This window comes from Gobio gobio, assembly GCF_949357685.1.
Source record: "Gobio gobio genome assembly, chromosome: 25".
Lineage (NCBI taxonomy): Eukaryota > Metazoa > Chordata > Actinopteri > Cypriniformes > Gobionidae > Gobio > Gobio gobio.
In genome coordinates, this window is record NC_137121.1 from 34,673,717 (window position 1) to 34,687,165 (window position 13,449).

Sequence of the window (13,449 nt, forward strand, 5' to 3'; positions counted from 1 at the left end):
TGGTTGAGTTGTGAGTATTTGCAGTGTGTTTCTGTATTTGGTTGAGTTGAGTATTTGCAGTGTGTTTCTGTATTTGGTTGTGTTGTGAGTATTTGCAGTGTGTTTCTGTATTTGGTTGTGTTGTGAGTATTTGCAGTGTGTTTCTGTATTTGGTTGAGTTGAGTATTTGCAGTGTGTTTCTGTATTTGGTTGTGTTGTGAGTATTTGCAGTGTGTTTCTGTATTTGGATGCGAAGTGAGTATTTGCAGTGTGTTTCTGTATTTGGTTGTGTTGTGAGTATTTGCAGTGTGTTTCTGTATTTGGTTGTGTTGTGAGTATTTGCAGTGTGTTTCTGTATTTGGTTGTGTTGTGAGTATTTGCAGTGTGTTTCTGTATTTGGTTGTGTTGTGAGTATTTGCAGTGTGTTTCTGTATTTGGTTGAGTTGTGAGTATTTGCAGTATGTTTCTGTATTTGGTTGAGTTGTGAGTATTTGCAGTGTGTTTCTGTATTTGGTTGTGTTGTGAGTATTTGCAGTGTGTTTCTGTATGTGGTTGTGTCGTGAGTATTTGCAGTGTGTTTCTGTATTTGGTTGTGTCGTGAGTATTTGCAGTGTGTTTATGTATTTGGTTGTGTTGTGAGTATTTGCAGTGTGTTTCTGTATTTGGTTGTGTTGTGAGTATTTGCAGTGTGTTTCTGTATTTGGTTATGTTGTGAGTATTTGCAGTGTGTTTCTGTATTTGGTTGAGTTGTGAGTATTTGCAGTGTGTTTCTGTATTTGGTTGTGTTGTGAGTATTTGCAGTGTGTTTCTGTATGTGGTTGTGTTGTGAGTATTTGCAGTGTGTTTCTGTATTTGGGAGAGTTGTGAGTATTTGCAGTGTGTTTCTGTATTTGGTTGTGTTGTGAGTATTTGCAATGTGTTTCTGTATTTGGTTGAGTTGAGTATTTGCAGTGTGTTTCTGTATTTGGTTGAGTTGTGAGTATTTGCAGTGTGTTTCTGTATTTGGTTGAGTTGTGAGTATTTGCAGTGTGTTTCTGTATTTGGTTGTGATGTGAGTATTTGCAGTGTGTTTCTGTATGTGGTTGTGTTGTGAGTATTTGCAGTGTGTTTCTGTATTTGGGAGAGTTGTGAGTATTTGCAGTGTGTTTCTGTATTTGGTTGTGTTGTGAGTATTTGCAATGTGTTTCTGTATTTGGTTGAGTTGAGTATTTGCAGTGTGTTTCTGTATTTGGTTGAGTTGTGAGTATTTGCAGTGTGTTTCTGTATTTGTTGAGTTGTGAGTATTTGCAGTGTGTTTCTGTATTTGGTTGAGTTGTGAGTATTTGCAGTGTGTTTCTGTTTTTGGTTGAGTTGTGAGTATTTGCAGTGTTTCTGTATTTGGTTGAGTTGTGAGTATTTGCAGTGTGTTTCTGTATTTGGTTGTGTTGTGAGTATTTGCAGTGTGTTTCTATATTTGTTTGTTTTGTGAGTATTTGCAGTGTTTCTGTATTTGGTTGTGTTGTGAGTATTTGCAGTGTGTTTCTGTATTTGGTTGAGTTGTGAGTATTTGCAGTGTGTTTCTGTATTTGGTTGTGTTGTGAGTATTTGCAGTGTGTTTCTGTATTTGGTTGAGTTGTGAGTATTTGCAGTGTGTTTCTGTATTTGGTTGAGTTGTGAGTATTTGCAGTGTGTTTCTGTATTTGGTTGTGTTGTGAGTATTTGCAGTGTGTTTCTGTATGTGGTTGTGTTGTGAGTATTTGCAGTGTGTTTCTGTATGTGGTTGTGTTGTGAGTATTTGCAGTGTGTTTCTGTATTTGGGAGAGTTGTGAGTATTTGCAGTGTGTTTCTGTATTTGGTTGTGTTGTGAGTATTTGCAATGTGTTTCTGTATTTGGTTGAGTTGAGTATTTGCAGTGTGTTTCTGTATTTGGTTGAGTTGTGAGTATTTGCAGTGTGTTTCTGTATTTGGTTGAGTTGTGAGTATTTGCAGTGTGTTTCTGTATTTGGTTGAGTTGTGAGTATTTGCAGTGTGTTTCTGTATTTGGTTGTGTTGTGAGTATTTGCAGTGTGTTTCTGTATGTGGTTGTGTTGTGAGTATTTGCAGTGTGTTTCTGTATTTGGGAGAGTTGTGAGTATTTGCAGTGTGTTTCTGTATTTGGTTGTGTTGTGAGTATTTGCAATGTGTTTCTGTATTTGGTTGAGTTGAGTATTTGCAGTGTGTTTCTGTATTTGGTTGAGTTGTGAGTATTTGCAGTGTGTTTCTGTATTTGTTGAGTTGTGAGTATTTGCAGTGTGTTTCTGTATTTGGTTGAGTTGTGAGTATTTGCAGTGTGTTTCTGTTTTTGGTTGAGTTGTGAGTATTTGCAGTGTTTCTGTATTTGGTTGAGTTGTGAGTATTTGCAGTGTGTTTCTGTATTTGGTTGTGTTGTGAGTATTTGCAGTGTGTTTCTATATTTGTTTGTTTTGTGAGTATTTGCAGTGTTTCTGTATTTGGTTGTGTTGTGAGTATTTGCAGTGTGTTTCTGTATTTGGTTGAGTTGTGAGTATTTGCAGTGTGTTTCTGTATTTGGTTGTGTTGTGAGTATTTGCAGTGTGTTTCTGTATTTGGTTGAGTTGTGAGTATTTGCAGTGTGTTTCTGTATTTGGTTGAGTTGTGAGTATTTGCAGTGTGTTTCTGTATTTGGTTGTGTTGTGAGTATTTGCAGTGTGTTTCTGTATGTGGTTGTGTTGTGAGTATTTGCAGTGTGTTTCTGTATTTGGTTGTGTTGTGAGTATTTGCAGTGTGTTTCTGTATTTGGTTGTGTTGTGAGTATTTGCAGTGTGTTTCTGTATTTGGTTGTGTTGTGAGTATTTGCAGTGTGTTTCTGTATTTGGTTGAGTTGTGAGTATTTGCAGTGTGTGTTTCTGTATTTGGTTGAGTTGTGAGTATTTGCAGTGTGTTTCTGTATTTGGTTGTGTTGTGAGTATTTGCAGTGTGTTTCTGTATTTGGATGCAAAGTGAGTATTTGCAGTGTGTTTCTGTATTTGGTTGTGTTGTGAGTATTTGCAGTGTGTTTCTGTATTTGGTTGTGTTGTGAGTATTTGCAGTGTGTTTCTGTATTTGGATGCAAAGTGAGTATTTGCAGTGTGTTTCTGTATTTGGTTGTGTTGTGAGTATTTGCAGTGTGTTTCTGTATTTGGTTGAGTTGTGAGTATTTGCAGTGTGTTTCTGTATTTGGTTGAGTTGTGAGTATTTGCAGTGTGTTTCTGTATGTGGTTGTGTTGTGAGTATTTGCAGTGTGTTTCTGTATTTGGATGCAAAGTGAGTATTTGCAGTGTGTTTCTGTATTTGGTTGTGTTGTGAGTATTTGCAGTGTGTTTCTGTATTTGGTTGAGTTGTGAGTAATTGCAGTGTGTTTCTGTATTTGGTTGAGTTGTGAGTATTTGCAGTGTTTCTGTATTTGGTTGAGTTGTGAGTATTTGCAGTGTGTTTCTGTATTTGGTTGAGTTGTGAGTAATTGCAGTGTGTTTCTGTATTTGGTTGAGTTGTGAGTATTTGCAGTGTTTCTGTATTTGGTTGAGTTGTGAGTATTTGCAGTGTGTTTCTGTATTTGGTTGAGTTGTGAGTATTTGCAGTGTGTTTCTGTATTTGGTTGAGTTGTGAGTTTTTGCAGTGTGTTTCTGTATTTGGTTGTGTTGTGAGTATTTGCAGTGTGTTTCTGTATGTGGTTGAGTTGAGTATTTGCAGTGTGTTTCTGTATTTGGTTGAGTTGAGTTTTTGCAGTGTGTTTCTGTATTTGGTTGAGTTGAGTATTTGCAGTGTGTTTCTGTATTTGGTTGAGTTGACTTTTTTTTTCTTCTCTTTTTGACTGGTTATTGTGTCATTTTGCACCGTACCTGAGGTCTGATTGGTTAGCGTTATACAGCACACCTCCAGACCGGTCAAATAAAGTGAAACTGAGGCGTGCACTGCAGTGATGTCTGGAATCATGAGATCATTAAATGGTTATTGCAAGATGTGCAGCGCCAATCTGTCATAGCCTACATAGCATTATAATGATAACACGATGGAAATAGAATGCGGTAAATTCTCTGTGCTTAGCTCCCTGTGTATCAGCTGTTAAAGGAAATCCACAGAGAAACTAGAACACTCAGACTAGCGGGTGAAGTTCATGTGCGCATTCGCGTCCTTTTCTGCAGATAAGATTCTGCAGGTAAGATAAGATTACTTTTATGTTTTCTATATCTGATTAACCTAATATAAAACGCGTTTGGTTGAGCTTAATAAGCTAGCAAAGCGCTGCCGTTATACCAGCTTTTGTTCATTCTCTTCAGTTTCAGCTCAAATGCATTAATGCTCGACATTATAATATGGTTTAGCGACGGTCATATTCTTTTCAGATAGGATATTTCTTTCTCAGAATCATTGATATTAGTTATGCAGCAGTGCTATACTGTTCTCGTATTTTTTAACAGTAGACCTAGTTTATTTAAAGCTGTTTTTCGTTATGAGTTCGAAAACTCGCAGGGATGTCTGTAAACACTGCGATCATAATAAGTCAATCTGTCAGAGCATTATGAGAACACGTTTTTAATAAAATGTTGTTTCTGTGTGCTTTCGTTGTCCGTGTATCAGCGTTGTTAAGGGAAGAGCGCATTCAAAATGTTCCGTTTCCAACCATAGCCTGTAAAATCTAGCACGCTGAAGTTCACGTGTGCATTCACGTCCTTTTGTGTTGATTTAAGTTGTAATAGGTTCATATTAATCTGATATAGGGTGCGTTTGGTTGAGTTTAGCAAGCTAGCAAGCTAGCCAGGGTGGTGTTATTTCACAGTTTCAACTCAAATGCTCGATATTATTGACTTGGTTATTTGAGACGGTCATTTTATAAAGAAGTTTATTTTTCAAAGACATTTATGCATCATAATCTAGCAGTTATTTTTTGTTTTATATGTTCATATTTTCATATACCCGTTTTCATGTCACGTTTGTATGTCAACAACCATTTTAGTAACAGTATTTTCATTATCTCAATGACGGACATGCCCCGCCCCCTGCACATGCCCCGCCCCCGAGTACTCGAGTACTCATTTTTGAGACCCATCGATGATCGAAATGAGAAATTGACAAAAATGCCCATCCCTAGTTACTGTATGTGGCTGTGAGTATTTGTAGCATGTGTTGTCAAACGGATGGAGATGTGTTGTTAATTTGCATGTGTTTTCTTTAGTTGTAGCACCTTGAACTCTCTCGGTCACCGTTTATAACATGTAAGTGGCACTTGTTTGTCCTTTTGGAGCTTGACACTCACTGACCGCTGCTGCTGTATGGAAAACAGCAGCATGAACATTCTTCAAAACATCTGGTTTTCTTCTCCATCGATAAAAGGTTTGGGATGGCATGAGGATGAGTAAACAATTAAATATGTATACTGAGAAGATATTCTTTACTGTATTCCTATAGAGAACACATAATATAAATTGCACATCCAGTCTCCTTACCAATGAAGTCATATATGCATTTTGGCTTGTCTTTCCAGTAAACTCCCAGGAAATAAACTGGTACTCCAGTGAGCATAATGACCAGCCCCACTCCACACACCAGCGGCTCTGAGTGCAAACTGAAGCCCAGCAGCAGAACCCAGAAGAGCAGATAACACACCGGCACAAGGAGACTCACCTGACAAGAGAAGAAACCTGAAGCTTTGATATTCACACACTATAAACATGATCTGGTCGTGACTACTGTCTACTGCAGCAAACCAGGTGAACCTGCTAGATGCACTGTTTAATGCACCAGCTTTACTATGTGACATATAAGTACATGTTATGGATGTAGTATACATATACACTCACCTAAAGGATTATTATGAACACCTGTTCAATTTCTCATTAATGCAATTATTTAATCAACCAATCACATGGCAGTTGCTTCAATGCATTTAGGGGTGTGGTCCTGGTCAAGATAATCTCCTGAACTCCACACTGAATGTCAGAATGGGAAAGAAAGGTGATTTAAGCAATTTTGAGCGTGGCATGGTTGTTGGTGCCAGACGGGCCGGTCTGAGTATTTCACAATCTGCTCAGTTACTGGGATTTTCACGCACAACCATTTCTAGGGTTTACAAAGAATGGTGTGAAAAGGGAAAAACATCCAGTATGCGGCAGTCCTGTGGGCGAAAATGCCTTGTTGATGCTAGAGGTCAGAGGAGAATGGGCCGACTGATTCAAGCTGATAGAAGAGCAACTTTGACTGAAATAACCACTCGTTACAACCGAGGTATGCAGCAAAGCATTTGTGAAGCCACAACACGCACAACCTTGAGGCGGATGGGCTACAACAGCAGAAGACCCCACCGGGTACCACTCATCTCCACTACAAATAGGAAAAAGAGGCTACAATTTGCACAAGCTCATCAAAATTGGACAGTTGAAGACTGGAAAAATGTTGCCTGGTCTGATGAGTCTCGATTTCTGTTGAGACATTCAGATGGTAGAGTCAGAATTTGGCGTAAACAGAATGAGAACATGGATCCATCATGCCTTGTTACCACTGTGCAGGCTGGTGGTGGTGGTGTAATGGTGTGGGGGATGTTTTCTTGGCACACTTTAGGCCCCTTAGTGCCAATTGGGCATTGTTTAAATGCCACGGCCTACCTGAGCATTGTTTCTGACCATGACCATCCCTTTATGACCACCATGTCCCCATCCTCTGATGGCTACTTCCAGCAGGATAATGCACCATGTCACAAAGCTCCAATCATTTCAAATTGGTTTCTTGAACATGACAATGAGTTCACTGGACTAAAATGGCCCCCACAGTCACCAGATCTCAACCCAATAGAGCATCTTTGGGATGTGGTTGAACGGGAGCTTCGTGCCCTGGATGTGCATCCCACAAATCTCCATCAACTGCAAGATGCTATCCTATCAATATGGGCCAACATTTCTAAAGAATGCTTTCAGCACCTTGTTGAATCAATGCCATGTAGAATTAAGGCAGTTCTGAAGGCGAAAGGAGGTCAAACACAGTATTAGTATGGCGTTCCTAATAATCCTTTAGGTGAGTGTATATTGCATATAACTGAATACCTTAATGGGCCTGTATAAGTTTGGCTTCTTCCATCTGTAGTAGAGCAGGCCAGCAATAGTGACTCCATAGGAGAGGTAGTTGATGAAAGAGACATAGTTTATAAGGTTGTGTGTTTCTCCAATGCACAAGATAACGATTGTGGCAGTGCACTGAAAGACAAGATCAAGAGGCACAATATAGAAAGAATGTTAATGGGAACAAATTAGAACAAGTTACATCCTGGCAAGCAACACAATAGACTGGCTACTGTAACAAAAACTCATTGTTCTAAATGAAAGTCACATACACAGACAAGCAGAGCTGGAATCGGTGTGCAGCGCTTAAAGTGGATCATAGCAAGAAGGCTGGGTAAATGTCCTTCCCGGGCCCCGGAAAAACACAACCTGAATGTTGTTAAACAAATACACATGTAAACAGTAAATGCATAACAGAGAATCGCTGTCATAATCGGTACTGCTTTTCATTTAAAAACATCTAAATATCCTTAAAGGGTTAGTTCACCCAAAAATGAAAATTCTGTCATTAATTCCTCACCCTCATGTCGTTCCACACCCGTAAGACCTCCGTTCATCTTCAGAACACAAATGAAGATATTTTTGATGATATCCGAGAGCTCTCTGACCTCTCCATAGACAGTAAGGGTGGAACGGTTCAAACTACTCACATTCGGTTTGTATCAAGGTTTTAGGGTCATATGGTACACTTCTTTCCCTTTAAAGGATTGGTTCACTTCCAAATGAACATTTCCTGATAATTTACTCACCCCCATTTCATCCAAGATGTTCATGGCTTTCTTTCTTCAGTCGAAAAGAAATGAAGTTTTTTGAGGAAAACATTCCAGGATTTTTCTCCTCATCATAGACTTCAATGGAAACCAAAATGTTGAAGGTCCAAATCAATGGCGTTTCAAAGGAAGGGCTTCAGAGGCTCTGCGTGGTCCTAGATGAGGAATAGGGTCTTATCTAGCTAAACCATCGGTCATTTAAATTTTTTATTTTTTTTAAATGAATATACTTTTTAACCTAAATTGCTCATCTTGCACTGCTCTGCGGCTCGCCAAGGATTGCATAATCACGTCGGAAAGGTCACGCTAGAAGACTAATACAACTCGTGCGAAGATGTCGGACGATTTTGAAGTAGAAGATTTTTTTTGGTTAAAGAAGTTTGTATTAATCCTTGCACATTCGCTTGGGGCGGTACTTCTGCCTACGTCTTGCGCGACCTTTACGACCAATCCTTGGCACATCGCAGAGCAGCACAAGATGAGCAATTTAGGTTAAAAAGTATATTCATTTGTAATTTTTTTTGGCTAGATAAGACCCTATATCTCATCTGGGATCATGCAGAGCCTCTGAAGCCCTTCCTTTGAAACTGCATTGGTTCTATGATGAGGAGAACAATTTTGGAATGCTTTGCTCAAAAAGCTTACTTTCTTTCCGACTGAAGAAAGAAAGACATGAACATCGTGGATGAGATGGGGGGTGAGTAAAATATCAGGAAATTTTCATTTTGAAGTGAACTAATCCTTTAAGAAATAATGCACAGATCCAGTACATACTGTTACAGACGAACACGTCTTTCTCAACTGTTTATGTTTTACTTAAAGGGATAGTTCCCCCAAAAATGAAAATTCTGTCATCATTTACTCACCCTCAAATTGTTCCAAACCTGTATGAGTGTCTTTGTTCTGCTGAACAAAAAAGAAGATATTTTGAAGAATGTTTGTAACCAAGCAGATAGAGCAACCATTGACCACCATAGTAGGGAAAAAGTACTATGGTAGTCAATGGTTCTATCTGCTTTTCTATTCTTTTGTGTTCAGCAGAACAAAGACACTCATACAGGTTTGGAACAACTCGAGGGTGAATAAATGATGACAGAATTTTCATTTTTGGGTGAACTATCCCTTTAAGACAAAACCTACTATGTTTGCTAGGATACTCACCAAGTCTGGCACGTCGACATATTTTTGGTGTGAATTTGTCCGTTCAAGCGCAAGACTTGTAAGAGAACTCAATATTTGTCCGCTTTCTGCGACGCGCCGCGTGCGCCCTTCAGATGAGTACACACACACACACAAATCTTCTCTCCGCTCGCGCGAGTTCTCTTTCGCGCTTTGCTCTTGAATGTTTAATTTGGCAAGGCTTAAATGAGTTTAGTTTAAACACAACGTGTGCTGTTCAGGTCTCACCTGCGCTCGAGCGCTATCAACACTGGGTGATGATGGGTAACCCCCAAAGCGGGACTTGGGTTCGCCGGCATGAGAGTTGGACGCTCTAACATGGAGGCTAAAGGCTTCAACCTCTAGCGTCTGTCACTAACGCGTCTTTTGAGATCAGAGGAGTGAGGTTTACTCGCACAGCAACTACTAGCTGGCCTCTGTTACACTCACCCCCCTAAACCTCACTCCCATCCGGGTCACGGCACCAATGTAACCCCTCCTGTTCGAACCGCCCGCTCCAAGCGGGACTCGAACCCGGGTCCGCCGGCATGAGAGTCAGATGCTCTAACATGGAGGTTAAAGGCTGCAACCTCTAGCGTCAGTCACTAGAGCGTCTCTTGAGGTCAGAGTAGTGAGGTTTACTCGCACAGTAACTACTAGCGGCCTCTGTTACATATATGACAGGTCATGTTCGAGCATACACTCTTGTACAAGAGTGGCTGTTTCGTCCACGCTTTTTGATCATCGCTGTTGTGAAGCCAGAATGTGTATCAGAAACATACATTAGCACAACTCTGTCTGTCTGTTTTTCACGTTGTTATTTTCAACAAACCATATTATAGATGTGTCATCATATTTGAGATGAACCGCAGTGCAAGTGCGTGCCGAACAGTGGATAGAGAACCGTAAGGTTCAATGTTTTTCCCCCGAACCGTTCCACCCCTAATAGATTTAATAAACACTTTCAAGGCCCAGAAAGGTAGTAAAACATTGTTAAAATTGTCCATGTGACTCTAGTGGTTCAAGGGATCAGAGAGCTCTCGGATTTCATCCAAAATATCTTCATTTGTGTTCTGAAGATGAATGACAGTCTTACGGGTTTGGAACGACATGAGGGTGAGGAATTGATGACAGAATTTTCATTTTTGGGTGAACTAACCCTTTAAAACGCGATTTAATTACTTGAACAGCAAAATTGAGTAAGATACTACTTGTTTACAATATTAATAATATAGCTGCAAGCAGCAATTAAGGGTCCAAGCACAAAAAAAGGCACAATGAGTTATGCAAGCATGGCTGGGAACATCAGACCAATGATAACAATAAGTAACTAAAATTAAGCAAAAACAGGTGAAAATCATAAACGCAATCACTGATTAAGTTGTTTATCTCTTTTGACCAATAGGTGGCACTGTTGCCAAATTGATGTGTCAGTGTGAGGTGACAATGACACATAGTTTGATATCAATACAGCAAAGAGTTGCAGTTACAGCCTCAGAATCTGCATGGCATCTTTCCATCAAATCCGTTGCGTTATTCAAAAACGGTTTGGTGAAGCTTATAATAACTTTTAGCTTTATAAGATGACTTTTATAAGAGGATGTGAAGATGCAAAATTAATCAAAAGCTTTGCATTTTTTATTAGCATTTTACATTTTGAAACTTTCAGAAACCTTTCGAGTTTCGAAGCGATATGCTAATACAAAATTCAATATGGCCGTTGCCCAAAATGGCTGATATGGAAAAATTGGGCATCATTTGACTGCACTGAATTAAAAGAGACAGGTTTTTTATGATTTAGGGCAGACTGTTCAGAAGTTAGTATATAAAATATGACAGGGCTGCCATATACTTCAATAGTGGAAGAAGGAAGAATAATAACGATTACAATAGGTGCCTATATTTATTTTATATAGGTGCTGATTTCTGAAGGATCATGTGACACTGAAGACTGGAGTAATGATGCTGAAAATTCAGCTTTGATCACAGGAATAAATTACATTTTACAATATATTCACATAGAAAACAGACTTCTTTCACTTTCTTTTTTGCTGTCTTTTTGACAGCTGTGTGTGTGTTTTTTTAATGTAGGTAAGATAAAGGTAAAGGTGAAATGAAAAAGAAATGCGCTCACCTGGAGGAGGTGAAGAGGTAACCATTGATGCCCCCAAAAGTGGAGAGTGCCACAGAGATCGGCATGAGGGTGGAAAACACCCCGAGAAGTTTTTCACCGAAAGTCTAAGGCAAACGAAACAAAGCTTTAGCACATCATTAACAGAATCAGCACATTCAGAGGAGAAGGTTTTGCCCACTGATACCACAGTGTATTGCCATGTGCCGTCTGTGTTGTTTTTACACCTGGTTTACTAAAGTGTTCAAATCAAGCCATGTACAAATGCAGCCACACAATCTGTGTTGAGCACATTTACACAGCACTATTGCCAATCTTGTGTGATGTTTTTGAATTATGCAGCAGACTGCCATATTTTACTAAGATTATACAGCATCACTCCTCCACCACGATCCAGACACCGGAATCAGCGGTCAGTAAGAATTAATTTGTCTTTAATGACAGAAATTAACGAAATTAATACTTTTATTCATCAAGAATATATTAAATTGGGGGGAAATAATCATATAAGAAATTAATGATTTCTGAAGGATCATGTGACACTGAAGACTGGAGTAATGATGCTGAAAATTCAGCTTTGATCACAGGAATAAATTACATTTTACAGTATATTCACATTGAAAACAGCTCATTTACAATTATAATAATATTTCACAATATTACTTTTTTTTATCAAAGAAATGCAGTCTTGGAGAGCAGAAGAGACTTATTTAAAAAAAAAAAAACGACGCACGCACGCACGCACGCACGCACGCACACACACACACACACACACACACACACATTTTGGATTATTAGTATAACTGCCAACAAAATAAATTATGATAAAAACTCTATTTGAGTTAAAGCTATTTGCCAAAGCAATATTTCTAATTTTCATTTAGTTAAGTTGATTGAATTATGAATGAATAAAAAACTATATAGACAATGAAAAAACAACAATAAAAACACAACAAAATTACTAAAAATGTTCTTAAAGGACAACTCCAGATTAGCTTATAATGCTAGTATATGGGGCATATAATAAGTCAAATTAAATCGCTAGTTAAGACCACTAACAAGGCTCAAAATAGCCTCACACTAACACGGGAGCATAATGAGGGTCCCTACATGCAAACCGAAGCATTGAGAACTTTGTAAGTGTACAAACAGTTTAATAAGAAGATACTTTATTAAGACAGTACATTACGCGTATACAGACAGGAGCCATCTTGGAAAACAGTCTCGACAAGTCGAGCCACGAACGCTGTGCTCAGTGATGAACTGTGAGTTGGAATCTCATATGGTCCGTTGTTTCCGGAAGAAAGCACTGAACGCAACAGAGAAAATAAATAAATAAAAATAATTTAAAAAAAAACTGAACGCCACAGAGACTAGTGCTTCCAAAGATACACACTAAAGAGATGGCGGATTATTCAACCGTTTTCCAAGATGGCTCCTGTCTGTATACGCGTAATGTACTGTCTTAATAAAGTATCTTCTTATTAAACTGTTTGTACACGTACAAAGTTCTCAATGCTTCGGTTTGCATGTAGGGACCCTCATTATGCTACCGTGTTAGTGTGAGGCTATTTTGAGCCTTGTTAGTGGTCTTAACTAGTGATTTCATTCAACTAATTCTATGCCCCATATACTAGCTTTATAAGCTAATCTGTTTTTAGAGATAAAACTTTTTACATTCGATTTTCATGAAAATGCATCCCAGAGAACGATCTACTTAGTAACCATGTGTTAATTACCCCTAGGTTCATTTTTCACCGGAGTTGTCCTTTAAAATTAAAATGAAAACCGAAAAAAAGCTATATTAGTATCTCAGTGATACTAAAATAACACTGATTTAATCATCAATTGAACAAATAACTGCTGCCCTGATCAACAGAAAGCATTCACAAACACTTTTAAAGTCATCATGACATCAAAATGGACAATTCTTGCAGTATTTATTATAGATCATTTATCTGGGCTCTAGTGTTGTACGATATACCGGCACTAGAAAGTATCGCGATACCCTGCTATTAAAAGCGGTACGATATGAAATTGTATTAGTACCGGTACTTTAAGAATGACAGCACTATAATAAGAGCAGTATTTCTTCATTTGTGTCGATGTGTGACAGCAGGAGTCAGGACGTTTGTGCAGAGCTGCTTCCACTGTTCACTAAACAATGGAAGCAGACCAGTTAAATATGTATACGCGCAGCGCATGACAAAGAAAGCAATGAAAATGCAAGCATGAGAAAATAAAGCGCGGCGCAGGACCTGAAGCGCACACACATGCCTTTCACTCAGCATGCGATTGCGATGTCAGTTTCGCAGATTATTACGTTTGAATGGTCAAAAATATGTAA

The 13,449-nt window shown here is 38.8% G+C and overlaps 1 protein-coding gene across 1 annotated transcript in view; it reads right to left on the bottom strand.

Annotated features, from left to right (window-relative positions):
- slc7a10b (solute carrier family 7 member 10b) overlaps window positions 1-13,449 on the bottom strand; it is a 34,128-nt gene that overhangs the window by 2,464 nt on the left and 18,215 nt on the right. The window contains exons 7-10 of the mRNA XM_079809028.1: window positions 11,106-11,209; window positions 7,316-7,412; window positions 7,029-7,178; window positions 5,439-5,616 (exon numbers count right to left, since the gene is read on the bottom strand). Of these exons, the coding sequence (XP_079665154.1) occupies window positions 5,439-5,616; window positions 7,029-7,178; window positions 7,316-7,412; window positions 11,106-11,209 (529 nt within the window). The remainder of the gene's footprint in view (window positions 1-5,438; window positions 5,617-7,028; window positions 7,179-7,315; window positions 7,413-11,105; window positions 11,210-13,449) is intronic.